We start from the raw sequence: 27,968 nt of genomic DNA, 5'->3' as shown, positions 1-27,968 counted from the left end.
ATGTGGGCAGGTTTCTGCTGTGTGTGACCCCAAAATACCCTTAAAATGCTTACACCTTCAGAAGCCAACTGTCATTTAAGAAAATTGTAATGCAGTTTTAAACACATAAAAACTTGTGTGAACCTGGCTTTATTAAGAACATTTCAGCAACATCAGGAAACACCTTAAAAACGTAAAGAAATGCCTTTCCTCATACATATGGGTTATTTACATTGATATTATTCCTATCTGAAAAAAATGGTTGTTAATAATATAAAAGCACATGAAATGAAGGTGGCAGGAGGCCTGGTGGGCAATGGGTTAGTATGCCATACCCTCTTAGCACAGACAAGTGTGTTAGCTAGGTATTCGCTGCAGCCTGGCACATTGCTATTCAGACTGTGGCTTTAATGGGACAGCCCTGCAAAACTCCTCCTTCTTCTTTTCCTCCTGTCACAGACGTCACCACTGAGGGGTGTGCAAGAGAATTTAGATGCAAAATAACAAGGAAGATTTGGATCTAGGAGAACGGTGCCCTTTAAGTGTCTCTAGAAGGTGAGGACTAGGGATTACATACATACAGTGTTCATATCTGTTTTGGGAGGAGGAGACCTGAATGACAGCTGAGCCTGTCATCTGTGAGTGGGGGAAGACAAGGTAAGGAAGACCCTTTAAATCCACCATATCTTGTTATCGTCCAAATCAGCTGTGGTATGCAAAGGGTGTCAAGACATGTAGCGATGCATGGATCATTATATCCCATAACATTTTCAGCCCATGCAAAATGTGTATACACAGCTATTCTCTGCTGACAATACACGGTGCAAAAATCATATTTGGTTTTTTCTGAATGTGGATCAATTATATGTATCAGAATGTGTACGATGCCCATTGCCTGTGGTGATAAATAAGAGAGATCATGCGACCTGATAGCAAAAGGCTAAAATTACCATCCACAGCATACTAGACCTATCTAAATGTCATGTATTTTGGTCCCTATGTTTGCAGTGTAGTAGCAAACCTTGCTGTGTATGCTTAGCTAAACACAGAGGCTAATAAGAAGATACATTGCTCATGCTGGGAAATGAACATCTACTACAACCATAAACTGTCAAGACTGTAATATGTTATGTATCCCTAAAACAAAAGGCTTACACCCAAAACAGTGATTGTTCCGTACACAGATCCACAGAGACTGGGACAGGTTTGTTCTGCCCTTCTGAAGCCAGATTTTGTTTCTTCCTGCTGGCCAGATAAGGGCGGATTTCTTCATGTGTCACAATCCTAGTAGATCCGAGTCATTGCAGTAGTATTGCCTTTTTAGCTGCCTTGTGTGGTTCAGGAAAACAACTCTAGCTGTTATATACCTTCTGTATAAAGGATATGATTTCTTCAGTAAGATACAGAATCCACCTGCTACTAAAATGAGACACAAAGAAGATCCAGACAGTGTATAATAGGGCGTTAAAAATAATCTGGTGACAAATCCTTTCGCAATAACACCCCCAGGGACAGTCCTAATAATCAAAGCAGGCAGAGCGGCTCTAAACACAATACTTATTAAATGGCTGGCAGCTTCCCTAGTGCAGCATACAGATAATGCCTTGGTCCTGTAGATCCGAGAGGTGTAAACACAATTCTGGTTGAACAAATGACTCATTTCAGAAACGAACTGAATCACAGGCCTAAGCAATAATATAGTCTATGCTGTGATCCTAAAAGCTTGGCTGGCTCTTATGTATTGTGGCTTAGCCAGTTCTGTATGAGACAGAAATATACTGGATGATCCATTGTGGAGGATTCTTAAAAATCCTTGGAGAAAGGTTTTGCGGCTATATCCTCTTTAATGCATGGCACTTTTAATAATTATTTTGTCCATTTACATTTCCGCATAGGAATGACAAACATCTCTTGCAGTACTGTATATAGTGTCCACTATATTATAGAGATATCCTGCATGATTATGTATGAAGAAATCTTACTGGTGACAGATACAGGCTGCTGTTCTTATGTACTTGATGCATAGTTCTTTCCAATCCTACTATCTAAATGGAAGTGATCGATTCTAGCAGCTTTATGTAGATAAGTGTATTGATAACTGATCAGCCAAGGCATTAAAATCTAATAATGTGTAGGTTCCCGTTTTCTTCTCTTAAACTGCTTTGACCCATCAAGGTATAAATTTTACAAGATCTCTGTAGATGTTCTTTGGTTTCTGGCACCAGATTCTGTGAATTGTCAGATTGCACTTGCTTTCTCACTACATCCCACTGAATATGGGGAACTCATAGGCAAGTTCAACACCTCTAACTCCTTTACACTTGTATTTGACCTGCAACTATGTTTAGGTGGAATGTGTTAATGTAGCATCCACATAAATGTTAGAATTCAAGGTTTTCAAGTCTATTTACTAGCATAACGCCATCATATTACTTTTATAGACACTGTAAGTCAATTTCCCATATAGGGCTGACAATCTACAATTCTCTATCAGTGTGTCTTTGGGGGGGAAGCACTCAAACACAAGGAGAACACAAACTCCTTGCAGATGTTGTCCTTGGTTGGATTTGAACCTAGGACTCTAACACTGCAAGGTTGCAGTGCTAACCACTGAGCCACCATGCTGCCCTTCCAATAGACCATTGTCCAGTTCTTCAGACTGCTTCACCAGATCCATGTAACATCTTCTCCTTAGGTAAGTAGCCCACACACACCCAGCCATCTACATGATGTAAAATAAAACTTGATTCATCAGACCGACCAGTTTTTTATATTGCTGTTTTGTACAATTCTGCTTGGGTGCCCACTGCAGTCACTTTCAGCTCTATACAGTAGCCAGTGTGGGCACGTTGACCAGTCTGCAAGAGCTGCAAGCTTTGATGTCTGTCATCAGGAAAATTGGTATCAAACTAATATTAGTACCTTGTAGGCCGCCTTCTACGCTTACCAAAGATTGCCTTTCTTATTCTGCGTTGAAGCTACATTTTCTAGAAAAAGGCTCTCCATTCTAGATAGCTGCCCATAACTGCAGACAAAGTATGACAGAGATGTCACTCAAACAATTTGTGGCGGGGCTGCAGCAGTTAGGGGTGGTTATCTAAAACAGAGAGTGAAGCCCCAGACACAGAAGAAACGCCCTTAAAGCCCTTTTCAGGTAATTTGCATAAGAATAAAACCTTGATTTTCATTCAAATGTAGCTGCAATGCAGAATAAGGGCTCGTTCACATCTGCGCCCATACTCCGTTATGCAGGTTTCCGTTTCCTGCACAAAACAGGCAGGAGACGGAAACCTGCCGGGATGTTTCATACTCCGTTATGCAGGTTTCCGTTTCCTGCACAAAACAGGCAGGAGACGGAAACCTGCCGGCATGTTTCAATCCCATTCATTTGAATGGGCTTGAAAAGTCTCGGGCTGTGTGCGCTGGTGAGCGTTTTATGCGCTCCGCGGAGTGCATAAAACACTCACTGGCACTCACAGCCGGACTCAGCATGACAGGTTTCCGTCTTCTGCATGCAGAAGACGGAAACCTGAAAACGGAGTTCAGGCGCTGGTGTGAACCCGGCGTAAGAATGGCATCTTTAGAAAGAGTGGAAGTAGCCCTATTAGCATGATACTGATTTTCCTGTTGACAGACTTCCTTTTAAGGGGCTCTATCACTCAGAAAACTGATTTTGAGCTAAGCATATGCCTGAATAACCTTGAAAAAGGCTATTCAGGTGCTGCCTCCAGTTATTCCAAAGCCCCCGCCACCTGTTTTTAGTAAAAATGATATGTTAATGAGGCTCACCAAGCACCCTGGGCATTCCCCAGGGTCAGCAAGCACCCCCTGTGTCATACCTCAGTAACGCCCTTCCTTGGCATGTGCTCTAGTATTCCATCCTCCTCCGTACTTGCTGTACCGCCTACATCCTCTGTTGTCTCGCTCCTGGCGCTTCAAATCCCATGCATGCGCAGTAACGCTCCGCTCTGAGTGCTACTGCGCATGCCCGAGTGCCATTATGGCGTAGCTCGCAATAGAACAGCATATTGAGCAGTATGTTGAGTTCTATAGGTAGCTGCAAGAAAATGGCGCTCGGGCATGTGCTGTAGCGCTCAGAATGGAGTGCTACTACTTCATGCATGGGATTTGAAGCGCCAGGAGTGAGACAACAGAGGATGTAGGTGTTACGGCAAGTGTGGATGAGGAGGGAATAACGGAGCACAAGCCACCAAGGGGCGTTACTGAGGTATGACGTGGGGATGCTCGATTGCCCTGGGTGCTCGGTGAGCCTCATAAGCATATTGTTTTTACCGATTTTTACTAAAAACGGGGGAGGGGTGTCTTTAGAAGAACTGGAGGCAGCTATTCAGGCATATGCTTATCTTAAAATCCATTTTCTGAATGATAGAGCCCCTTTAACAACTTGCTTACTCCAGAATACTAGTCACTTCTTTGTCACATAGCATTGAGAAGAATCAAAGATGTACCAATGTGTCCACTTTGTGTCTCACTTGCCACTTTTTAAGACCATGATTGGTCAGGGATTCTTCAGATACCTGGTATGAGTTATAGCTGCAATCTATGCGGAACCTCTTGCTAATGGCCTTTCTTGTGTCAGCAGGGAAACTGATTACAGCTTTTTCTTTATCCTCTTTACAGTACAATATATCTTCTATAAGATCATATTAGATTGGCTAGACCTTCTCCTTTGCTGCAAAGTTATTTTTCTACCTCTTCCCTATGTGTTTGTCTCTGAGACTCGACAGAAAAGTGAAAGAGCTTGGTCGTTTGAACACTGTATTCCTCCAAAGAACAGAATATATCATCTTTTTGCTTGTAGTGGAGCATCTTGGTGTCATAAGAACCTGACTGGAACAAATTTCAGCTATGGTTCATTAAACAGGAAAGAACTTGACCAATGTGGAGGAAAGAAAGAGGAAGGGTCAAGAAAACACAGGTAGAAGCTATCTTATGGTTGTTTGTAATCCCCGTTGCAGATGCATATCCTATTCTTTACAGATGAACACCACTTAAAAATTGAAAGAAACAGGTGATGTTCAGTTCAGGGTTTTCACGACTATTATTAATGTCTGTTGCTCTTGTCCATCATAGGATGAGAGCAACGGACATTCATTGTATAATGGAGACAAAGCACCCTCTGGTGTTCATCTGCATTCACTCTCGTGTTAAAAATCATGATAGAAGAAAGCTTCTGTCTTGGGAACAATCGAAATTCAATGGGAGTCGGTAGAAACAGACACAGACAGAGGGGGCTCCATCTATGTCCGTCACTCTGCACAGTTAAAGTCTGTTGCTCTCATCCTGTGACGGTTGAGAGCAACAGAAATTCACATGACATTGCTAGTGAATGTCTGCTAAATAAGTTGGCATTCTTGTTGAATCCTAAATTTGGGATCATGAATCCTTTTTGTAGATCCCAAATATAAATTCTTTGCTTGACTAATTTCTATGTAGGAAATCTCTCTTCTTACATCACTGCCATTTGATGGAAAGATAATGACAACTACCTAATGCACTGCCTTATAACAGCTATAATAATATTCTGTGGTTACTGACTACCAGTTCTCTGTTCCCTGATCATGTACACATATTTTTTTCATAAGTCTGTATTTGCTACCTGTGGCTCAGCTGGGTGGGAGTAGAGCTGCAGTGAAGGCGCCAGGCCGCAATACAACGGATAGAGCTTTGTTTCCGACTCATGTGGTCTCCGGAAACAGCTTCGCACAAAGAATTGGTCCAGGGTCAAGGTGTTTGCCCATTATCGATCATATATATTTATGGATTATGCTCAGTTTAGGCTATAAAAAAAACATTCTATCCATATTTATTAAATACCCCAGGAACAGATTAACGGATGGTGCTTTGGGGGAGATCCAAGTGTGAAGTATAGTTTTTCAAGTCTCTAATATTAAGAGTTGGTTTTCTTGGTATTATGGAACGCTACATTGACCATCAATCTACATAAATATACCAAATAAAGCCCATTCTGGCTTCAAACTAAACTCGATATTAAAGAAGTCGTCCAGCATATATATTTTTTTTTATTATTGGACCAGGGAAGGTGCAAATTAATAAACAAAGCATACTCACCTGCCGTAGTGCGATCCAGTCCTACTGCTAGGCTGTCTTCTTTTGCCGGATGTCCTCACTGGCTGTAACGTCCAGGGTCCCTTCCCTTAGGTGCTGATTGGCCTCAGTGGTCACATGCAGTTACATTTAAATTGCATTTCTAAATATGTGGCAGCATTCAATACAATAACCATCTTACAATGAGTAGAGATGAGCAAGTACTGTTCGGATCAGCCGATCCGAACAGCACGCTCGCATAGAAATGAATGGACGTAGCCGGCGCGCGGGGGGTTAAGCAGCCGGCCGCTGTCAAAGCGGAAGTACCAGGTGCATCCATTCATTTCCATGGAGCATGCTGTTCGGATCGGCTGATCCAAACAGTACTCGCTCATCTCTAACAATGAGCCTTTACCAAGTCTTCCCCAGTCACTAAAACAAAAAATTTTTTGAAGCCAGGATCATACTCAATGACGATACATGTAAAGACACCCCTCTGCTGCTTGGGTCACTGTTTCCATTACTCTCAATGGTAGGTTTTCCTGTTAGTAACATATAATATTAAAAATAGTAAAATAAAACCCCATCATCAGGTGTGATTGTGGGTCTCCAATCACAAATAAAATTTTACGGGATGCATTAGTATTCACTTCACTGTGTCCTCACCAGCACCCAGGTGAAAGTGAACACTCATCAGGTAAGGGGGCCTGAAAACTGGGAAACGCTTGGGAAAGCCACATGTCTGAACCCACATGTAACATAATGGCCCAACAGTGCCCCACACCTAGTGATGTCTATAATACATTCTGTACTACATATGCCATCTGCTCATTGGAGAGCTGGTGGTGAGCTGCATCTATCACTTACCACTCTGCTCCATGCTTACACTGTGCTTCGGGGCCTGCTATGATGTTGGAATTTGGCGCATTCTGCAGATAGGAAGTGGGGAGCAAGTGATGAATGCAGATCAACACTCACTCCCTGGGCATCCACCCTGGGCATGGAGGACCTGCATGCAGTGCAGCATGTAATATAGACTAGTGAAAACCGCTGGAATAGTGCAGGACTGGGGTACAAGAGTTTGTTTGTAACCAAGCAAATATTATTATTATTATTATTTATTTATTTATTTTATCTTATCTATATAGCACCATTAATTCCATGGTGCTGTACATTATTATATTAATTCCATGGTGCTTTACATTTGGGGGTTTACATACAGTACACAAAATATACAAACAAATAATATACAAACAAATATAATACTAACAAGGACCAACTGGCACAGTGGGATAGAGGGCCCTGCCCGCAAGGGCATACAATCTATGAGCGAAGAGGGATAGAGACAGAAGGTGAGGGGAGACTGTTCAGATGGTGGTGTGGTGACAGTAGTGTTATTGGAACTTGTAGGCCTTCCTGAATAGGTGAGTCTTCAGGGCCTTATTGAAGCTTGTGATTGTGGGGGTCAGTCTTATATACAGTAAGGGCTGTATTACTCTGCCAGATATTAGTACATTGTTTCTGTGCCATTCAGCTGCATGGATTATCATCAGCATTGCAATGATCACACAGAGAGATGTTCTGCCAATAATCTGCATCTTTTCTGCTCAATAGAAGGTGCAATCAACCACCCTGTAAGCATTTGCACTTAGGTCAGGTGGTCGACAGGACTATTAGACATGGCTATTATTGGAGACAAGTGTACCTAAGGCTAAGGCCCCACATTGCAGAATCGTAGCTTTTTTTTGTTGCAGATTTTGTTGCGGTTTTCTGTGTCAAAGCCAGGAATGGATTGAGCAAAAGATAAAAGTATAAGTATTTTTTTATATATATTTCCTATTTTTTTTTGTAGCCATTCTTGGCTTTAGCTCAAAAAACCGCAACAAAATCTGCAACAAAAAAAGATGCCTTTCCGCAATGTGGGGCCTTAGCCTAAGAGTGCTCATTACCAATAACAGCCCTGTTTGCAAAACAGTGATGCTGTATCAAGACAAGTTACCCAATTCAAATGTTTTCAAACCAAATACAAAGCCCTCGGAGACCCCATTGCACTTGAATCTTATTTGTATATTAACAAATTTTCAGGCACATTGTACATCTACTGGACTGAGGTATGATGATGCTCTGCTTTATCTCCCCTACTTTCACTGTTGCCGGCTTGATTATCCAGTTTCCCGGTTACACATTCCCAATAAGGAGTCCCTTGAAAAATCATCCCATTTCTTTAAATAGAAAATTGGAACTATCTTATAAGATCTTGTAGATATACGTGTTTTTAATTCCAGATTTTGCAAAGGATGCGTGTAGGATTTTGAAGAGCAAACATTATTTCAAAATAACTGACATGTGGAAACTTGCTTAAGATTTACAGCCTATGTGTTAGCACAACTGTCTATTATGTAAAATCACAGAGTGTGATATGTACATTGCCAGAAGGACTTGACAATATACAAATGAAAACCGCAAAGACTTCTGGTATATAAACACAAGCGTACATATAGGACTTGGGTTGACATACAATGCATCTCTTGTAACATTGCAGAAAGTAACGTGTACAAGAATATCAACGCTCAATTCTCAAGAAAATAATATATAGTTTGGAAAGTCAAAGTATTTAAAGGTTTAAAACATAAGCTCATTGTCAAAAATAAGTTACACACCAAGCAGTTGTTGGAATGGAAAGATACTGTCTGCCTGTAAATGTAATGATGATATATGTAAGAGGTTACAAAATGAGAAGTTTATTGGGGAAAAGGATAAAATTAAAAGGATGCTCAAGTACAGTGTTGGGTACAGTAGGATATAGAGGCATAAAGGTTCTGTATGGATTCTTATGACACATTTGCCAGATGGTCCTGGAAATCCGTGTTTTGTATGTGAGAGCATTATTCTGCTGAGAAATACCAGTTGGAAGCCCCGCCACAAGAGACAGCAGATGTGGCTGTAGGATATCCTGTACATATCGCTCAGCTGTACGTGTCTGGTATCACTACTAGGGATGACCAACTGTCACATTGATGGCTCCCCAGATCATCACACCAGCAGCTGGGGCAGTGTGTGGCTCCATAGCAAAGGCAGGCTTGAAGAGGTCACCACAAGGCTCCGAAATAAGCAGACAATTCTTCTACAGTATAGATAACTTTGCCATGAGGTGGAAGCCCCATCTCCTGGCAGGCACCAGTCTCTGACTTCCACTTGATAGGGGTTGTTAAGACACAAGACATCATAGGTCTGATATTTACCCTATATAAGCAACTCCTCTCATGTCTTACAGAAGAGAAGTGGAGTAAGATATTGGAGTCACATTCTCAAGTCTCTCCTTCAGCTAAAAATAGATTAATACAAATATTCAGGATATTTTAATGTTACCTCACTCCAGCCCATCTACAAAAAATGTGCAGTCTGCCTCATTCTAGATGTCATAGATGCCAGCCCTGTAATACTGACGTTATCCACTTACTTTGGACCTGTCCATATATACAGTCCTTCTGGGGGAAGGTGGATTCTCTCCTCTTGCTTGTCTCCTCTGGGAAGTATCAGTAGCCACACCATCATAGAATATTCTACAGGTAACCTATTTATCTATCAAGGAATGCCATAGCTTTACAATCACAGTGGGAATCAAAATTGTACCATATGAGAATATAGCGTATACAAATAGTAGATTATAAGTACTCACTGTGTTCACTCCATTTTATGCAAATTTCAGTCAGTTGTCTGAGGAACCTTCTATAGCTCCAATAATATTAAGTGATACAGAGTAATTAATGGTATTATTGTTATTGTCTATTATATGATGTGTTATAATATGCCGCACCTTTTTCAGTCTAATATGAAGGAAAATTCTGAAAGAGGGACAGAAACTGAGCTCTGTGATTTAGAGAAAGATTTCTGAGCAAGTAGAATGAATGCTTGACAGGACTCCTAGGAGAGTCAGTGAGAGTCCTATATACTCCGCCTATGCACCTATGCAGGGAGAGTTGTCAATCACTGCGTGTAAGCAGGACTATCGCTGTCTCTTCTAGAAGTCCTTTGAGGACATACTCTTCCTTTTTTACTCAGAAATCCTGTCCGAATCATATAAACCTATAGATCACTGAGATCAGCTTCTCTGCAGCTGTCATATCCTGCTCTCAGATAGGGCAGCAGAAATCACTTACAGATTTGCTTCAAGTGTTCTATGTATACAGAAAAGCTTGTAGTTGATAATGTAGTATACTATAGACTTAGGATGGCCAGAATCTTTATTAGATCCTTTGTCTTCTCAATGGGGATCACTTATCTTTTCTGGAGTGAGCATATGGTACAGGCAGGGGATTGGTGTGAGATGTCATCCCTGCTGCTCATAAGTGGAGTGTACAGTATTGGCCCCTGCTGGTGGTTGCTCCAGTAATCATAATAGCTGCTTGGGAGGTGAAGAAAGAACATCAGGTTTTGCCTTCGTTCTCTGCCCTGTGCTTCAAACCCATTATGTTTCAATTTTCTTTGCATATCATATTATATGCATATGTTACATAGTTGATGAGGTTGGACATTAGTCCATCAAGTCCAACCTATAACCTATAACGTGATAAGATTAAGTTGATTGTGAGCTATTGGTACTTAAGACTTAGGCAGAAGTCAGGTCTGAAATCAGCAGATTACATACGTCTCCTTCACAAAACTGTCAAGAAATGTATATCTTTGCAGAAATGATTTTTCCATAAATTATTTCTGAGAGGCTCAGTATTTGTAACACTACACACTTAAAGAGGTTGTTCATGCAAAAAATTAATTTTAAAATAGGTGAAAAAAAAATAATATAAAAAAAATCATTCTCACCTGTCTCCGGTGCTCCTGTGTCCTCCCAGCACAGTCCTGCTGCTCCAGTGTCTTCTTGAAGTGCAGCTTCTCGATTGGCGGTGATGTCCAGGATCCCTTCCACTGAAGCTGCTGACTGGCCTCAGTGGTCACATGATAACTGAGGCAAATTAGCGGCATCAGAAAGTGATCCTGGGACTTGCACAGAAAGACATCAGTGGACTGGCAGGATTGGTCTGCAATGGGCAGCACCAGACCATCCATTTAAAATGGGACCTGTCACACCTCCACCAACTCCAGTCCTTTGCATCCTGCAATAAGCAGCAGTTCACTAATTCCAGCTCCGTTCGAATTTGTCCTCTTGCCCTCATTGTTCCCAATCAATAATTTTGTTAGTTTCAACACCCAATATGCTAGTTGGCATATTGGAGTTAGTTGAACTTGATAGACATATGTCCTTATTCAACTGTAGTGACTATGTAACTATGTGGAATGGTGAAAGCTCCTCTTTAAAAAAAAAAAAAAAGCAGTCTAAGAATTTTAAGAGATTGGCTAGAAACAGGAGAAGTGTTAAAATAACAAATTTTCAATTCCCATGTAGTCATGTAGTCTCCACTAGTCTTTGTTTACTGCAGTTGTGATGTGTCATGCACTCACGCACATGATTGAAGCAGCCAGTTACTAGGCTTTGCAGTCTTGTACTGTACATATAGACAACACTTTTGACACCAGTGAATGGCCGTCATGCTCATATGGGTATTTTACCTCTGCAGCAAGCAACAGAGGCAGTGAGCACTGAGGGGCTGAAATTATAGGCTTTGAATATGTGAATGCTGGTTAGTTTAGGTAACACATTTACTACTCTTTGAAGATCAACATACATGGTCAATAGCTGTCAGTTATATATCTCCTGACAGGTCACCTCCCATAGGCTATGACTCTACATAGAAGGCTGCAGCGAAAAAAAGTTGTGGGAAAAAAACACAGCATAAATGCATTGCGGTTTTTCCTGCAGCGCTTTTCACAGAAAGGAAACCTCTGCGGATTTTCTCCTTCCATTATACGTATAGGGAAACCACCTGCGTTTCCATAGGTGTAATTAACATGTTGCAAATTCCAAAACATGAAAGGCACAGCAGCCGCATTCACTGCATAGTGTTGGTTCTGGAAATGGTATCTCTGCTACTATAACTTGTATAGGAGCGCTGCTGTATGTGCTTCCTGTCCAATAGCAACTTCTGGTATCTGGAAAATAAATAGCATAATAGATTCTTCTAAATAAGAAGATATTTGGGCCCAATATATTCCTTGTTGAGAAGACTGAAGCTTGATTGTGGTTGGACAGTGAGATAATGACTCCTGACACCCCACATACATCAGTATTTTATTTTTTTGTTCAATTCAAAAGTATAAAGTACAAGAACATATATAACAAACATAAACAAGGTGACCCAGAAGCCACCAGGCAGAGCAACCAAGAAGGCTGCGACAGTCAATAGAGGAAAAGGTAGATTACAGTAAGAATAGACAATGAGTAGAGAGAGGGATTCGGAGAAAAATAAGAGAAGAAAGATGGGGGGAGAGCAGAAGAAGGGCAAAGCCCCCTACATCGGGAGGACACAGAATGTCGCAGTCTAATCCCGTGAGGTGGTATCAGACCTCAACATTGTGATGCAGGAAAGAGGTCAGGTTCGCCATAAACTATTGACCTTCAAGAACCAGAAGGAGAGAGGTGGAGGTTCCGCTCGTTTCCAAAATTGCAGGATGTAAGCCCAGGTTGCAAGGACCAGGAGGTACAGTAGAGAACTCTTATATGTTCACACCAGATACTGGTAAAGATGGAGAAGGAAAAGGGCAGAGCCTAAATTATGGGAGGTATCAGTAACCTGCAAGATAATCCTTTTAACACCATCCCAAAATAGGGAGAGAGCGTCACAGGACCAGAAAACATGAAGCATAGTTCCATCCTCTAGTCCATACCTCCAACACCTGCAGAACGAGCGCATGTACCACCTAGTCAAGATCTTAAAGCTGGCTTTCTGGTAGCGGGAACTAATCGAGGCTTCATGAGTGAAACGAAATAGATGCTCTCTTTATACATGGTTGAGAGAAAGGTTCAAGTCCATCTCCCACTTCAATATAAAGGGGACAATATAAAGGAGGTTGGATCAGAAGTCTATAAGTAGATGTGAGTGAATGGAGTAGGAGGCTGTCACCTGTACAGAGGTGCTCCAAGAATGTGTATTCAGATCAGAAGTCATTAGTATTTTGTTTTATAAATATTACTAATGATAAGTTACAATGATAACATAAGGAATATGTAATATAAACACCATTATGTGTGCTGCTGCTGCCATTTGGGTTCAAGTGTATTTCAGCATGTCTGTGCTTTGTCTTCTATAATTTTGTTCTGTTTCGATGTTTGTATATCTAATCTGTGACCCGATATATGTTTAAAACTTTATACCAATCATATTTTGTTTTATATGTTTTTTATTTTCGTCCTGTTTTCCTGGCTTTCTGCCCTGGTTGCATATTATCTGTCAAGGTTGCACTGCTGCCTGCCAGAGTGCTACATACTTATGTCATTGAACTACATCATTGAAAAGCAGAACAATAGCTAAGCTGTTTATATATGATAAATGCAATGTAGTTATATTCTGCTATTCCTTCATAATCTTTTTTGTTTGTGTTTAGTAACAGACGGGTAGAATATTCCTCATCTTGATAGGTGCAGACATGTCTTCTAATCCCACCACTCCACCGCAACCCCTTCAGTCACCGAAGTCACCGATAACTCCATCATACCCGTTCCACAGAGAAGGAAGTCGACTCTGGGAGAGGAGTCATCTTTTTCTAGGAGAACTTCCCAGCCCTCTTCCGACGAAGAGAACTCGGACATATTCAGCGTATGTATTATAATGTACCAGCATTGAGAAAATGTAGTAATTTTATGACTTTATTATTCTAAAATTGATCAATGCAAATGAATAAAAATAGAGCAGACATTTGACCTGAATATTATACTTTTAGAGGGTATGTGCATAATAAAAAGTCTAGTTCCAAAAATTGCAATATATTTAAAGACCTTTTACGTCCTCTGGAACCCGTGCTGTTCTAAAACGCCAGAAAGCTGACAGCACACTGAAGTCAGCGTAATGTCAGCTTAACCAATGTGTGTTGGGGTGCAGGAAATATCAGTGCTGTCAATTTTGGCACTGATATCTCCCCACAGTCAGAAAATCAGGTCTTACTGCCTAGCGTTATTGCTGGGCAGTATGGAATGCCCAGACAGTACTTTTCCATAGCATTATACTGTCAGAGGGGGTGTTCCCTAGCGATGACGCTGAGCAGTAAGGCCTTCCCTTCTGATGGTGAAAGGATGGCGATGCCAACACTAACAGTTTTTAAAGGGAGTCTATCACCTCCTCCAAGTATATTGATCTGCTACCACCATATTGCAGAGCACATCATAGTTATAAATAACATATCTTATTGTACTGAGGGTGGGCCTATAGCTCCCTGGAGCACTGCTATTGTAAGTCAGACCTCTACAATCTTCTGTCTGGACCACTCCTCCCACTGCTGTGCCATCGCCCATCCTACTTGAGCAGCTAAAACAGTGTTCCCAGAGTTGGAGGCCTGCTCCCAGTGCACTGTCTCATTTGTATAACACTTCAATGTTGTTTTCATTCCAAATAACATACATAAGAAAGGAATGTTATTTATCACTGTAACGTGGTAGTAGCAGTTGAGTATGCTTGGGTGAGGTGGTAGACTCTCTGTAATGAAGACGTGTGCCTGCTTTGTCACCAGTAGTTGTTGGCGTTAATATGCAGCCGACATCCTGCTTCAACAGCAGCTTGTTAGAGATGACTCTGATCCAGACCTTGAACTAAGACTAGATTCACAGCTCAGTTTTCATTCAGAAACTTTGTCGTAGTGACTTTTGAAAATTGTCTTGCAAGTTCAACTTTTTGTTAAAAACCTTGTTAAACATTGTTAAAAACCATGTGTTTCACTGTGATAACATTGTGTGATACTAGCAGAGGCGTAACATGAAGCTTCTGGGTCCAAATCTTAAATCTGTACCAGCCCCTCAAATTTAATGTATTGTTTATAGTAATTGGCCCCCTCATATTGGGAAGAAACACCTTATGGGCCTCATAAAACTCCTAGTTCCAGGTGGATTATAGAGGCAATAGCGCGTTGATGTACTCTTCTAACCTAAAAGGTTAAAGTATATTGAAAAACAAGATTTTATTGTACATGCAAAAAAAAAAAATATATATATATATATATATACTTTGAATTTCTGCAATTGTATCAACCCCAGGTAAGAGTTAACAAGTTTTTCCTACCTTACGGCAAACAGCATAAAAGACTCGAAACAACATAGCAAAATTGCATTTTTTCATTCCTCCATCAAAAAATAATCTTACTAAATAAATTAAATGTTAAATGTAAAAATCTAAAATACAACAAAAATGTTTCTCAAAAATGAATCAAGTCCTTTATTTAAAAATGTTCTGATATGTTAAGGTAAATATGATAAGATCCTATTGGCGATGCCTGACACCACTGACACAACAGATTTTTTTTTTGCATTACAATTTTGCCTCTGTATTGGTTGCCTTTTTGTAACAATTATAGGAAAGCATTACTTAGAATTGTTTCCAGAAAGACCCTCAACACAGTAGAGCAAATTTATCAGCCCATCGTCAATTATTATTATTCTTATTTATTTATTTATTTATTTATATAGCACCATTAATTCCATGGTGCTTTACATTATTATATTAATTCCATGGTGCTTTACATTTGGGGGTTACATACAGTACACACAGGGCCGGCGTCAGCGCACGGCATAGTCGGGCAAGTGCCGGGGCCCACAGAGCCTCTGGGGGCCCCCCGGCACTTGCCTGTCACAATTTCAGCTCATCGGCGTCCGTCCGCTGATGAGCTGAAATACATACGCGATGCAGGAGCTGTGAGATCAGCTCCTGCTTTAAAGCTCCGGCCCCGGCTTGCGTGTGTAGGCGCGATGACGTCATCGCATCACGCCTACACATGCAAGCCGGTCCGGAGCTAAGCAGGAGCTGATCTCACAGCTCCTGCATCGCGTATGTGACTAGAGAGGAGCATCGGGGGAACGAGGGAAGGTGAGTGATAGAAGGTGAGTGATGTAAGTGTTTGTTTTGTATTACATTACATATTAAGGTGAAACATAATGAAGGGGGCCCATGAAACTGGGGGGCAAATGAAGGGGAGGGGGGAACGGCATGACAATGGGGAAGATGAATGGGATGGGGAGAGAACGGCATGAAACTGGGGACAGAGATGGAGGGGGCCCAAAGAAACTGGGGGGCAAATGAAGGGGAGGGGGGAACAGCATGACACTGGGGCAGATGGAGGGGGGGAGAACAGCATGACACTGGGGCAGATGGAGGGGGTGGGGAGAGAACGGCATGGAACTGGGGACAGAGATGGAGGGGGCCCAATGAAACTGAGGGGGCAAATGAAGGGGGGGAGGACGGCATGACACTGGGGCAGAGACGGGGGACATTAAACTGTGGGCAGATGAAGGGGGAGAACGTGATGAAACTGGGGACAGAGATGGAGGGGGGACATGAAACTGGGGGCAGAGGAAGGGTGTATATGAAACTGGGGGAGAGATGGAGGGGGGGCATATAATTTACGGGTGACTGTAGGAGGATTATACTGTGTGGGAGCACATAATAAATGAATGAGAATGGGTGGAATCAACATAAAAGTGGGTGGAACTAAATTTGCCGCGGCGCGCAGAGCGCGCCGCACATTTTGCCCCTCTTTCTACTCTTTAAAAGATTGGGAGGTATGGCGTTGGTGACGCCACACTCCTGCATGACGTCACTCGCTTCATCTGCAACGCACAGTGTCTCGACTCCCCCACCTCCTTTACAAGAGGGCCCACTGAGGCTCTGTCGCCCAAGGGCCCATAAAAACCTGGAGCCGGCCCTGAGTACACAAAATATACAGGCAAATATAATACTAACAATGACTGACTAGCACAGTGGTATAGAACACCCTGCCCGCAACGGCTTACAATCTATGAGGGAAGAGGGATAGAGACAGAAGGAGAGGGTAGAGACTGTTCAGGTGGTGCTGTAGTAACAGTAGTGTTATTGGGGGTTGTAGGCCTTCCTGAATAGGTGAGTCTTCAGGGCCTTCTTGAAGCCTGTGATTGTGGGGGTCAGTCTTATGTGTCTTAGTAAGGAGTTACAGAGTATGGGGGATGCACAAGAGAAATCTTGGAGACGGTTGTGTGAAAAGCGTATTAGAGCCAAGCAGAGTAGGAGGTCTTTGGAGGATCTGAGGTTACGTGTGGGCAGGTAGTGTGAGACTAGGTCAGAGATGTATGGAGGGGACAGGTTGTGGATGGCTTTGTATTAGTATGCATTAGTAACTTGATGCATTAGTAACTTGAACTCAATTCGCGGAGCAACGGGTAGCTAGTGAAAGGATTGGCAGAGGGGAGCGGAGGATGAGGAGCTGTTGGAGAGGTGTATTAAGTGAGCAGCACAGTTTAAGGTAGACTTGAGGGGGTGAGAGTAGTCGCTGGGAGGCCATAGAGAAGGGTGTTACAGTAATCTAAGTGGGAGATTATGAGGGCACGGACTAGCATCTTTGTGGTTTCTGGATTGTAGATGGGTGATTTAGCACTTTGGCAATTTATTAAGAGGCTGAGCCTCTTGATAATTTGGGCACACCTTGCACCTCTCAGGGTTTTTTCATGTGCCTGTCTTAATAAATCTGCCACACTAACTAAATAAAAGACTGAGTTAAAACTGCAGCATGTCCTAAAAATCTGTGGTTAGAAATCTTATTCACTTGTGTAAAATCTGCCCACTGCACTCATGTATGAAAGCAGCATAGACGGAGCAAACTGATGCATGTGAAGTCACCGTACATTATATAATACATTTCTCCTATATACTGAGGGTGTTAAACAAACACAAGGCTTTCACTGCCCTAGGCTGCTACTAGCTTCCAAGGATATTGTGAAATCATTTCAGAATGCTGATGTACAAATAACATGTGAAAACATGTATGCATAAATGTTTCTTTATTTGATGCTGAAAAGGAAGGAGAGTATACATTTTCACAGTTCAGCAAATTTTAAATCAAGTTGGTAAACAGGTTGTGTATTTAAAATGTCAAGATTTGTTGGTGTTTGGTTTAATCTTTTGTAAAATTTTTGAGATTAAATAATGTATCAGGGATATATTCACACTACTGATCTCTTTTCTGTTGCTCAGAAGATCAGAAAAACAGAAAAAAATGTTTTACTTATGACAGATACAAATGGAAGACATTCACTTCAATGTTAAAGGTTATCTGAGATTGTATCAAAGTTGAAATAACTGTTGCTCTTGCTGGGTATACAATACAGAGCAACCCCTATCTATTATTACTACTACTGTTTTTTTTTAATAAATGTAAATTTGCCAGGAGTAACTGTAAAACAGCAAACAAATAGCTGAAAAATGCTCAAATGACTATAATATAGGAAATCCAGGGACTATGGACTCCCAAAAAAAAAAATTAAAAAAAAAAAAAATATATATATATATATATATATATATATATATATATATATATATATATGTAATTGCTGAAATATGTGATGAGTTTGCAGTTAAGGCATAAGGATAGTGTTGACCATACATTCCTATGTTCTCATTAGCACTGCAAGAGCTTCTGCAGGACCAATCTACAAGGGTGTCTGCAAGCAGTTCTCCCGTTCTCAGGGTCATGGGTTCATTACTCCTGAAAATGGAACAGAAGACATATTTGTACACATTTCCGAGTAAGTGTATCATATTCGTTTTAAAACGTTATTTATTAGATGTGATAATGTCATGTATTTTTGGAGAGATGCTTATCTCTCTGATTGTTTTAAAGGGGTTGTCCAGGATAATTTATATATATATATATATAATATATATATATATATTAAGCTGGGGAAGGTGAGAAGAAAAAAACAAAACATACTCTCTTATCCCCGGTGCTCTGGTATCTCCCAACATGGTCTGGTCCTACTGATCTGGTGTTTTCTTTAGGTGGAAGACCACACCACACTTGACCTTTAAGGCCAATCACACGCCTAAGGAAACAGACACGGGATGACACATGCAGCAGCGACTTCTGCCTCAAAAACACCCATCAGAGCAGCAGGACCAGATTGGCACTTACCTAAAAAGCTTCATTTAGCTTTATGGTGGGAGCAATGGGATCACTTATACAATAAACTGCAAAGTATTGTAAATTACATAAATACTGTGTTAGGTAGTCTGTAATAGTATATTGAAGACAAGCCTGGGAGTCTTCCATAGGTTTCCGGCTGTCTAGGCAACAGATCACCACCCCTGGATCAAATTCCAGTGGACAGCAATCCCAGACAAAATGTAGGAGCCCACGTGTCACCAGTAAAATGGTGTCTTGGTCAGGTTTGACCAAGGCATCAGTAGGATTAGTGTCCACAATCTGTATAATAGAGAAGAGACCCAGTGGCTATGTTTAAAGTTCCGACATCCACCTTAATAGTAGGAGGGTTACTTACAGGCTGTTTCTCATTACTGGCCATGTAGTAACAGCATAACCAATAATAATGGCTAGTAATCAGAGATGGCCTGGAATTAATCACTGTTCCATTTACTTATAAGGGAAAGTAGTGATTTATCCAGCACTGAATGCGGCTATGACTACATTCAGAGCACTATGTGGTAGCGCCCTAATGATAATAGCTGCGGGGCATACTTACATATTCAGGTTTTCAGATGAAGCCAGAACAAGGTGTGGGTCATAAAAGGAGTGACGGTGCTACTTCTACTTTTTTTATTCACTCCAGGTGTTGGCTAAAAAAAAACTACTTCTGAAAAACTTGAATATATAACACACCGTAAAGGGTTTCTCCCATTCTCCCACAAACAACATTATTTATCCATAGGTTCACACAAATTGCCAAAAGACAATCAATGCTCACTTGTTGCTTTACCTCCAATACAGTGAATATATTTACAATATTGGCATTTATAATGAAACTTAATTTTTATTAAAATACATAAATCTGTAGGACATCCCAGTGCCAGAATGCAAATTTACGCCAGGTATGAGCTTGTGTCGATGTCCATTCTAACTCACACCAGAAAACTTGAGTTATAAAACATGAGTTATAATAATTGTGAGTTATAATAGATAAATCGGATCAAGTCATCTCGCCAAGATCCCCAGTCACCCCCAAAACAGTGGTAGCAAGCGAACTGAATTACCCAAAATCGACAGTGGCCTATGTGATTATGAAGTGGAAGGTGAACGGTGATTGTCAGAATATGCCCAGATTTGGCAGACCCCTGAAATTGGGAGATAAAGACCGACAAGTGCTGGCCACAGAAACCACAACCAACCGATGGCTCACATACACCTGGAGTTTCAACAGGCATCTGGGAGTATTGTGATGATCCATACCATCCATAAGGAAGCATCTGCTGGGTTCTACCAACTATTCAATATGAATAAATGTTGTTTTTCTATTCTACCACAAGTGTCCAAATACTTATTGGTACCATATTGATAGGGCTCCCCACAGTAGTTGGTTCCATATAGTGCTCTTGAAAATAAATGTGCCATTAATAATAGTGCCCTAGGGGGTGTCACTAGGAGTATTGGTAATAATGCCTTCATTGGTGTCCCCAATAGTAATATTGCTCTCCCCCCAAAAAAGCCCTTTAATAAAACACATCACCTAGAGTTTACAAGAGAATTAAATCATATACTCACCGGACATCCATTTTGTTATGTGGTGCAGACCTTCAGCCTGAGAGGCTCTTGTCCTGCGACCTGGCTCAGTTGGCTATGATAAATAATCTGCCTTCTTACTGACTACAAGGCTGTGGAATATGAGGATGGAGAGCGGCTGTCCTGAGGGAGGCAAACCATCCTAAGCATAGTGATATAGTTGGTTGTGGGGTAGCGTACATTGGGGACGCTGAACAAAAGATCCAGGGTATAAATCCCAGATCATTTGAGCTAGCCAGGACCCTACTTCTTAGCTGTATGAAGGAGAACACTGTTGTTCTTCTCCAAATCAGCAGTGCTCACTTTATTATATTTGTAACTTTGTTACTGAGGTATATATCACTTCAACCACTCTCTTCCAGTATACATTGGTAAGATTCCCATATGAACTGCATTAAATTTAGGCAAACCTAGCAATTTCAGCAATATCATTTAAGGATGTCATTTTTGTTGCAGCATCCATCTGCTGGTGTAGAAAATCCAACATACTCAATCCCTTTTTCCCAAAAAAGTCAAACCACTGCTAGAAATTTCTAAAAGTGGCTTAAGTTCCACTCGCTATTGAAGTAAATATACATTGTCCACAAAGCGGAGTGTGGATGTATATGGGGACATAAGTAGAGAAGGCCATTAGTGTTTGTGATACTCTAAGGGGTTATCCAGAGAACAATAAAGCTTATCAGTGCCCTCCCGCTACTGGTTAAACTTTATTACTATGTTGGTCCCCGGGGACCCAGAAGTTTACAGAATGCAGCTTGGGAGGCTGAAACTCTAGTTAGAAAGCAGGGTGAGAATTTTTGCTTCTCTGTTCTTTGTTTGTCTAGGGAAGGGGTGGGGGCTGCGAGTTTGAGAACAATAAAAACAATATCGCCCTTTTATTTAATGATTCAGATTTGTGTTAAAAGTGTGAAAACTGTCTAGAAGCCAATGGCAGCAAAAGGGTTAGGTGTAAACTGAATTTTATTGAAATTATCAAAATAAAGAAACAGAATCACAGAACATTACAAAATAGCAAAATGAAGACTAACTGAAAGCAAGTCCAATAACAGGAAAATAGCAAAACAGTGCCCTGGACGGGCTAAACAAGAGGCAAATGTGCCAGCAGAACACAAATCAAAACAAATCAAAAAGAACATCTGCAGACACAACACGGCCCCAAGAGCGATACCAGAATAACACAGGACTAGGGGAAGACAAGACACCACGAGGACAGGAAACGAAAGGAGGGAAGGAGAACAACATCTAACTTAGAAGAGAGGAACAGAATGAGACAGAAGAAGAGTGGGACGAAAGACACTCATAGACTCCAAAAGGGGAACCACCAGAAAAAAGGGTTAAGGAAAAAGCGAAGAGAACTCAGTCGAATCTTGAAACACAATCCACGGCCGCCAGAGGGTCTCGAATTTAGACGAATCCACAAGATCCTCCGCTACAATAGCCTCCATCCTTCTAATGAGGAGGAATTCCTGGAGCCACTCCAACAGGGAGGGAACCACCGAGCTACGCCAATGGCGTGGAATGACCGTCCTGGCGGCCGTCAGAAAATGGCGTAGTAAGTCACCTTTGACCCTAGAAATCTTACCAGGGATAAGAGAGAGGAGGGCCAGTTGAGGGGAGGGGGGACACAGAGCGACCACTGACCTTAGAGTACAGGGAAAAGACAGATGACCAAAACTCCTGAATCTTTCCACAGTCCCACCAGATATGGAGGAAGGATCCCACAGTGGAACCACAGCGCCAACACTCGTCCGACACAGAGGGGAAAATGCGATGCAAGAGGGTCGGACAACGGTACCAACGGGATAGGCAGCAAAAGGGTTAGATAATGAAAACCCAGAAAAATAGAGATTGTTTAGCTTGAAAAAAAATAGATAAAAATTTTTAGGCCAGGGCACCACATGGCGTAAACGCAGAGGTTTCACCTCAGCATAAATACCACAGTGTAAACGGCACAGAAAAAAAACGCAGCACTTTACAGTCACTGCAAACTGGATTCTAGCATATTCCAGGTACAAATTGCAGAAAGATATATGCAGTGGACACTATTATACCTACGGAAATGCCAATGGTTTGCCTATAGGTATCATTGAAGAAGAAAGTCTGCAGATGAAACCTCTGTAGACTTTCTGTGCAGAAAGACAGGGGTGAGGCAGGTGATGGGACAGACTCTTTGTACTATATATTGGGGATAATGAGTTGTACATAATATGCGCCATTCTGGCGGAATCCACAGCTCCCTGAATGTAATAAGTTAACCGACTTTCATACTTGGGAGGATAAAGGGTTGCACACAATACACATGTTAGTGCATGGAACCTTTCAAAACTTTGAGCAAATACAGTCCGATTATTCTCTATCATATACAGTAGGTTCTTTTGCAGTGTCTTCAGCTTAGACATGTCTATTTGGTTCAGTAGAGATTTCATGATCTGACAGTGACTCATCATGCCACAGTGGACGCCATTCTGTCTGCAGATTTCAAGTATTTGAAGTATATATAAAAACCTCTTATCCCATCATTTATCTAAATTCCCACTGTGAGCTTGGGCTAGATGGGTGGGAGATATCGACAGATGAGCAAGACAATGAGGTTCTTGAGATCACCCCAAAAATGTCACTCTGTGATGCGCAGAGACTCTCCTATCTATATATGTTACACAAGATTTATCGTACCCCTACCCCTAGTAAGTTGTTTAGTTTAGCCTGGTTGTGAAGTGTCCCCGTTGTGGCCATGAGGATGCTCATCGTGTTCACATCTTCTGTGAGTGCACTTCCATTGGACTTTTTTGGAGACATGTGCTTGTCCTAGTTGAGCGGGTCTGTGGTATAAAACTTCACTTCTATTGGATTTTTTGGAAGAGGCAATTGATATGGAATCCTCTGTGGCTCTTGAGATCCTGTACATACTGTTCCTGCCCAAATAGCATCCTACTAATTACTAATACTCTCCACCCCAACCATTTCTAAGATAAAGACCAAGGTGAACCACATTATTACTGTAGTGCAGGGTCCCACATGAAAAGGTCCCAAACAGGTATGAGGCAATTTATGGGGCCTAGCTTGGCGCTTTAGGTCTGCCCTCTACAGCCCTCTATGGCTCTTTTCGGATGTTCCTTTCTTTTGCTTTGGGGAGGGTGTGGGCTGGGGACTGTTATGATTTTTAGACTCTGATCTAAGGTACTTCTGCAAAGTGTTTCATTCTATAAATTCTATAAACCAGGATATTTTTGATTATTTGCAGGGCTGAAATTCTGTCAAAGACAAACATTTAGTCTTATTGCTTTTCTTTTTTTTTCAACTTACAGCATTGAGGGGGAATATGTGCCTGTGGAAGGAGATGAGGTAACGTACAAGATGTGCCCAATCCCACCCAAGAACCAGAAATTTCAAGCTGTGGAAGTTGTCCTGACTCACCTTTCTCCTCATACAAAGCATGAGACCTGGTCAGGACAGATAATTAGTTCTTAGAATATATCAAAGCCTTCCATAGGTGGTGGGGACCAAGAGACATAAAACTGCCATATTGAACCAGTGTCTACACCTTCAAGAGTCATACCAGATCTTCTGGAAAGGTTGAGCCAGTCATGCTGGGATATTTTTTTCTTTAGTAATGAACATGAGGACTAAAGACTGGTTCAAGCTATCCCTAAGATCTGTAATATCTTAATTCCCAGGCTTTTCACTTGTACTAATGTTGATATTATTGAGCTGGATGTCAACCAATATACTATCAGGATCCTCCTGATTCTCAGCATATCAGCATATATCAGTCAATAGTAGTAGGACGTGTTGCCATCTTTTTATCACTCTTCCGGTATCATATCATTTGACTCTTTTATTTGTTATTGCTGTAATTCAGTGAAATGTAAAATAACTAAGTTTTCACTCTAATTCCGAGCCAACCTTTTCTCACTCTTTAGAGAGTTCTATGCTTTTATATGAGCTTTCAACAGTTCTTGAGACTTCAGGTTTTAAAACCGTAACAATGGCTGCATTTCTAGATTTTGTATCATCAAGTCACAATTGCTATGTTAACATTTGTATTCTACAATCTCGTACTGCATCATTATACCATATATGATTAACACTGCATTTGTTCATTTTATGGGTTTCATATACAGTACACTTGACTACAGTGGTGGAAGGAGAACTGAGCTTATATATTCTTAGCTGGCGTAAATATGACCTGCTTCCAGATTTCAGAATATTCCCGTCGGTTTTAATACTGTTGAAAAGATGTTATTGTGATTTTTTTATAAATATTTTGTGTGTGAGTGCCTTAATTCTCGTAGTATTGTGCACTGTTTTGTATTGAAAGCTATGCTTTTTCCCTCTTATTTTACATAAGTTTGGTTGGATTTGAATACATTTGGTTTTGCTTGTTTTGCTTGATGAGAGGTTTTTATATGTGTTCATTAATGATGTAACTTGTCAATCACAGTCAGTACCATAGTGCAGGTCCATACTATAGCAGGTTACCACTTACTGATTTATTGGTAATACTGTATTGGATGCAAAGTATAGCTAAAGAAGTCTAATTTGACATGTTCCCTTTAGATTATACTGGCAGTGATATTTAGCTACCTATCATAAAACACTTTCTTTACTGCAACAGTTGATCCATTAAAAATAATTTAGTAATTCACAAGAGTCAGTTTGAATAAAATGGTATTTATCGTATAGATCCTTGGATATTTTTGTAAGTGCATACAAAGTACTGAATTCCATCAAACACTGGATTACTTAGTGCTTCAATGGTATGATAGTAAGTGCATGTGACCTATGGTCAATTTCCTTTATGTGTATTGTATGATTTTCTAGAAGTTGTTACAACGTGAACTATACTTGCAAAAGCATGAAGTTACTAATGCTTCTTTCATTTAGGTTCTGAGTCAGATTCGCCTACAGATAAAATAGAAGCAGTCAGTGCTCGTATGCTTGCTGGCCGTGACCTTCTTCCATGTAGTAGGAAATGATAGCATGTTTTTAGAGCTTCAGTTATTTTCTTTTTCATATACTGTAATACTGCTGTTATTTCTTAAGCTTTCTATTAAAGGTTATTACCTATCAGTAGGTTCAGACCATTATATGGCAAAAACACATCAGTTCAGGAAATGTGAGGACTAGCTTCTATTCTGTGAAGACTATCTAGTATATTATTAAGGGAATGTAATAATCCGTCAGACATAAAGGACAAGATACACAGTCTAGTTACATTAATGTGACCAACTGTCAAAATCCAGAATAACCACCTTTGGCAGAGCGGACTGTTGCGAGACCTGCAGGAAGAGAGGGGATGCTGTGATGATGGTCACTGGGATGTTGAGCCATGCCGACTCCAGTGCCGTGTCCAGCTGCGCTAGGTTACTCGGTTGAGCATCCATGGCGCAAACAACCCAATCAAGGTGGTCCCACAGATTCTCAATTGGGTTCAAGTTCAGGGAATTTGCTGGCCAAGGGAGTACAGTAAACTCATCCTGGAGCTCCTCGAACCACACACGTACACTGCGAGCTTTATGACACGTCGCATTGTCCTGCTGGTAAATGCCATCATCCTGAGCAAAAACAATTTGCATGTAGGGGTGAACATGGTCCGCAAGGATAGATGTATACTTGTGCTGATCCATCGTGCCTGCCACAATGATGAGTGCACCCAGATGGCTGATGACACGTGCCTTCTGCGATGGGTTATTTAACATTGACGTCAAAAGTAGACGATAGTCACATTAATATGACTGGACTGTGTATAAAGGGACCCTACCATCAGAAGGTGATTATTTGTGAAGCATAAAGGTAAAATAAATTAATATAAAATCATTGAAAAGAAGCATGCACAAGTAACATTACCTGCTTTGTTAATGCGTTTTATTCCTTTACTTGTAAATCTTTCTTTTACAGCTAAATACTGAATGTGTTCTATTATATATTGGCCATATACACTTTAAAGTGTTTTCAGTCTGATATTCCAAATTATAATGGAGAATATAAGGATAAAGAAGACAACTATTTCCTGCCACCAGACACTGAATTGACAATATGCTAAACTGGAGTGTAATGCCTTCTTTCTGTTGTGCCGCACTCAGAACTACCCCATAGGGTAATGTAAACGGAATGTATCTCCTTTGTGGGGGTTTTTTTCCTTAATAAAACCATATTACTTTTTATCTAATGAGTTTTTATTTTTAGTTTGTAAATTTTTCATTTTCCGTACATGACTATAGAAGCAGCCATCTTGCCCGAGCTGTTGTTAAAAACATTTACAGATATGCTTTAGAGCAATCACATGGACTATACACAGTAGTTTGTTCATTGAGGTCTATGGGAGACATTTCTAAATATACTCAGTGACCTGGCCATAGGTCATTGTATAGTAAAGTGGACCGGATACATTGTGAGCCACCTTTACCTACTATGAATGGTGGTCCATATCTATAGATAGATGTCTGTCATTGTAATTCTGTCTGCCCTGATAATGAAGTGACTGCTGCAAAAAATAGTGGCATGGGAAAGGCAATGGGAAATTCTAAAAACTTTATTAAAAAAAAAAAAAATTCTGATGGTACATTCCCTTTAACTACCCTTTGCACATTTGTTAAATGTTTTCAGGACAATCAACCGGAACTTAGAACAGATTTGTCATATTCATAGTCATAATAACATATTCATAAGAAGCAGATGCTGCATTCACATTTCTTTTGGAGGCGTCATTCACAGGCTTTGTTGCCAATTCTGTCAAATTTGCCAGCAAGTATCATGTTGCCTGCAGCTCCATTTTTGATGTGAAAGAGAACCTTTTAGAAATCAGTATACTGTGACAGTCGCTGATTTCTAGAGGTGCCATTGGTGGTTTTCGTCCTCTCTTTCCATTCAGCTGTTTTTAGTACCATAAGCTCCAAAACTGATAGCAGACAGCCTTCCATCTGGGAAGTCCCTAGTGCTTCCGTTATTAATGAGTATTAGGTATTTCCCGGTTGGCTAATTAGTAAGCGTTCACCCAGAGGAATGCGGAGTGGAATGCCATTGTGTAAACCTAATCTTACTGCTATGAGTGCTGGAGCTAACAGCACATATAACCGCTATACAGGGGAGTGTACAAGTAAGGGGCGTTCACACTAGCGTTGCTGTTCGCCCTTTGTGATTCCACCGAAAAGCCAGGCAAAACTGCTTGGGGATGACTTGCCGGCGGTCATTTTAAAAATCCATTCATTTCAACCCATTTTTTTTTTCTTTTAAGGGAGCATTCACACGGTGTAACGTCCCGCGAGATTTGGCACGTGTACGCC

General features: G+C 41.0%; 2 protein-coding genes across 5 annotated transcripts in view; one reads left to right on the top strand and one right to left on the bottom strand.

Moving 5' to 3' along the window:
* Positions 1 to 27,968, bottom strand: part of PMM1 (phosphomannomutase 1) — a 131,303-nt gene that overhangs the window by 70,689 nt on the left and 32,646 nt on the right. The window lies entirely within an intron of this gene.
* CSDC2 (cold shock domain containing C2) lies at positions 438 to 27,931 on the top strand. Of its 4 annotated transcripts, none has more exons than XM_075286901.1 (4): positions 438 to 534; positions 13,580 to 13,757; positions 18,575 to 18,697; positions 23,991 to 27,931. In XM_075286901.1, the coding sequence occupies exons 2-4, from the start codon at positions 13,588 to 13,590 to the stop codon at positions 24,151 to 24,153; spliced, it is 456 nt and encodes a 151-aa protein (XP_075143002.1). In that variant the 5' UTR covers positions 438 to 534; positions 13,580 to 13,587; the 3' UTR covers positions 24,154 to 27,931. The 4 variants fall into 4 exon arrangements, with proteins under 4 accessions (XP_075143002.1, XP_075143000.1, XP_075143001.1 ...); XM_075286899.1 differs by having other exon boundaries at positions 13,546 to 13,757; XM_075286900.1 differs by having other exon boundaries at positions 438 to 636.

The sequence above is a fragment of the Leptodactylus fuscus genome, chromosome 9, assembly GCF_031893055.1.
Source record: "Leptodactylus fuscus isolate aLepFus1 chromosome 9, aLepFus1.hap2, whole genome shotgun sequence".
In the NCBI taxonomy this organism is placed as follows: domain Eukaryota; kingdom Metazoa; phylum Chordata; class Amphibia; order Anura; family Leptodactylidae; genus Leptodactylus; species Leptodactylus fuscus.
Note: the sequence above shows the minus strand (reverse complement) of the source record. Positions and strands in the feature narration are given on the sequence as shown.

What these genes read in the sequence shown, in the direction of transcription:
- CSDC2 (XM_075286901.1), top strand. Translation starts at nt 13,588, where the DNA reads ATGTCTTCTAATCCCACCACTCCACCGCAACCCCTTCAGTCACCGAAG. An exon ending in AGAACTCGGACATATTCAGC is followed by an intron (nt 13,758 to 18,574) that starts GTATGTATTATA and finishes TGTTCTCATTAG; the next exon opens with CACTGCAAGAGCTTCTGCAG. An exon ending in ATATTTGTACACATTTCCGA is followed by an intron (nt 18,698 to 23,990) that starts GTAAGTGTATCA and finishes TTCAACTTACAG; the next exon opens with CATTGAGGGGGAATATGTGC.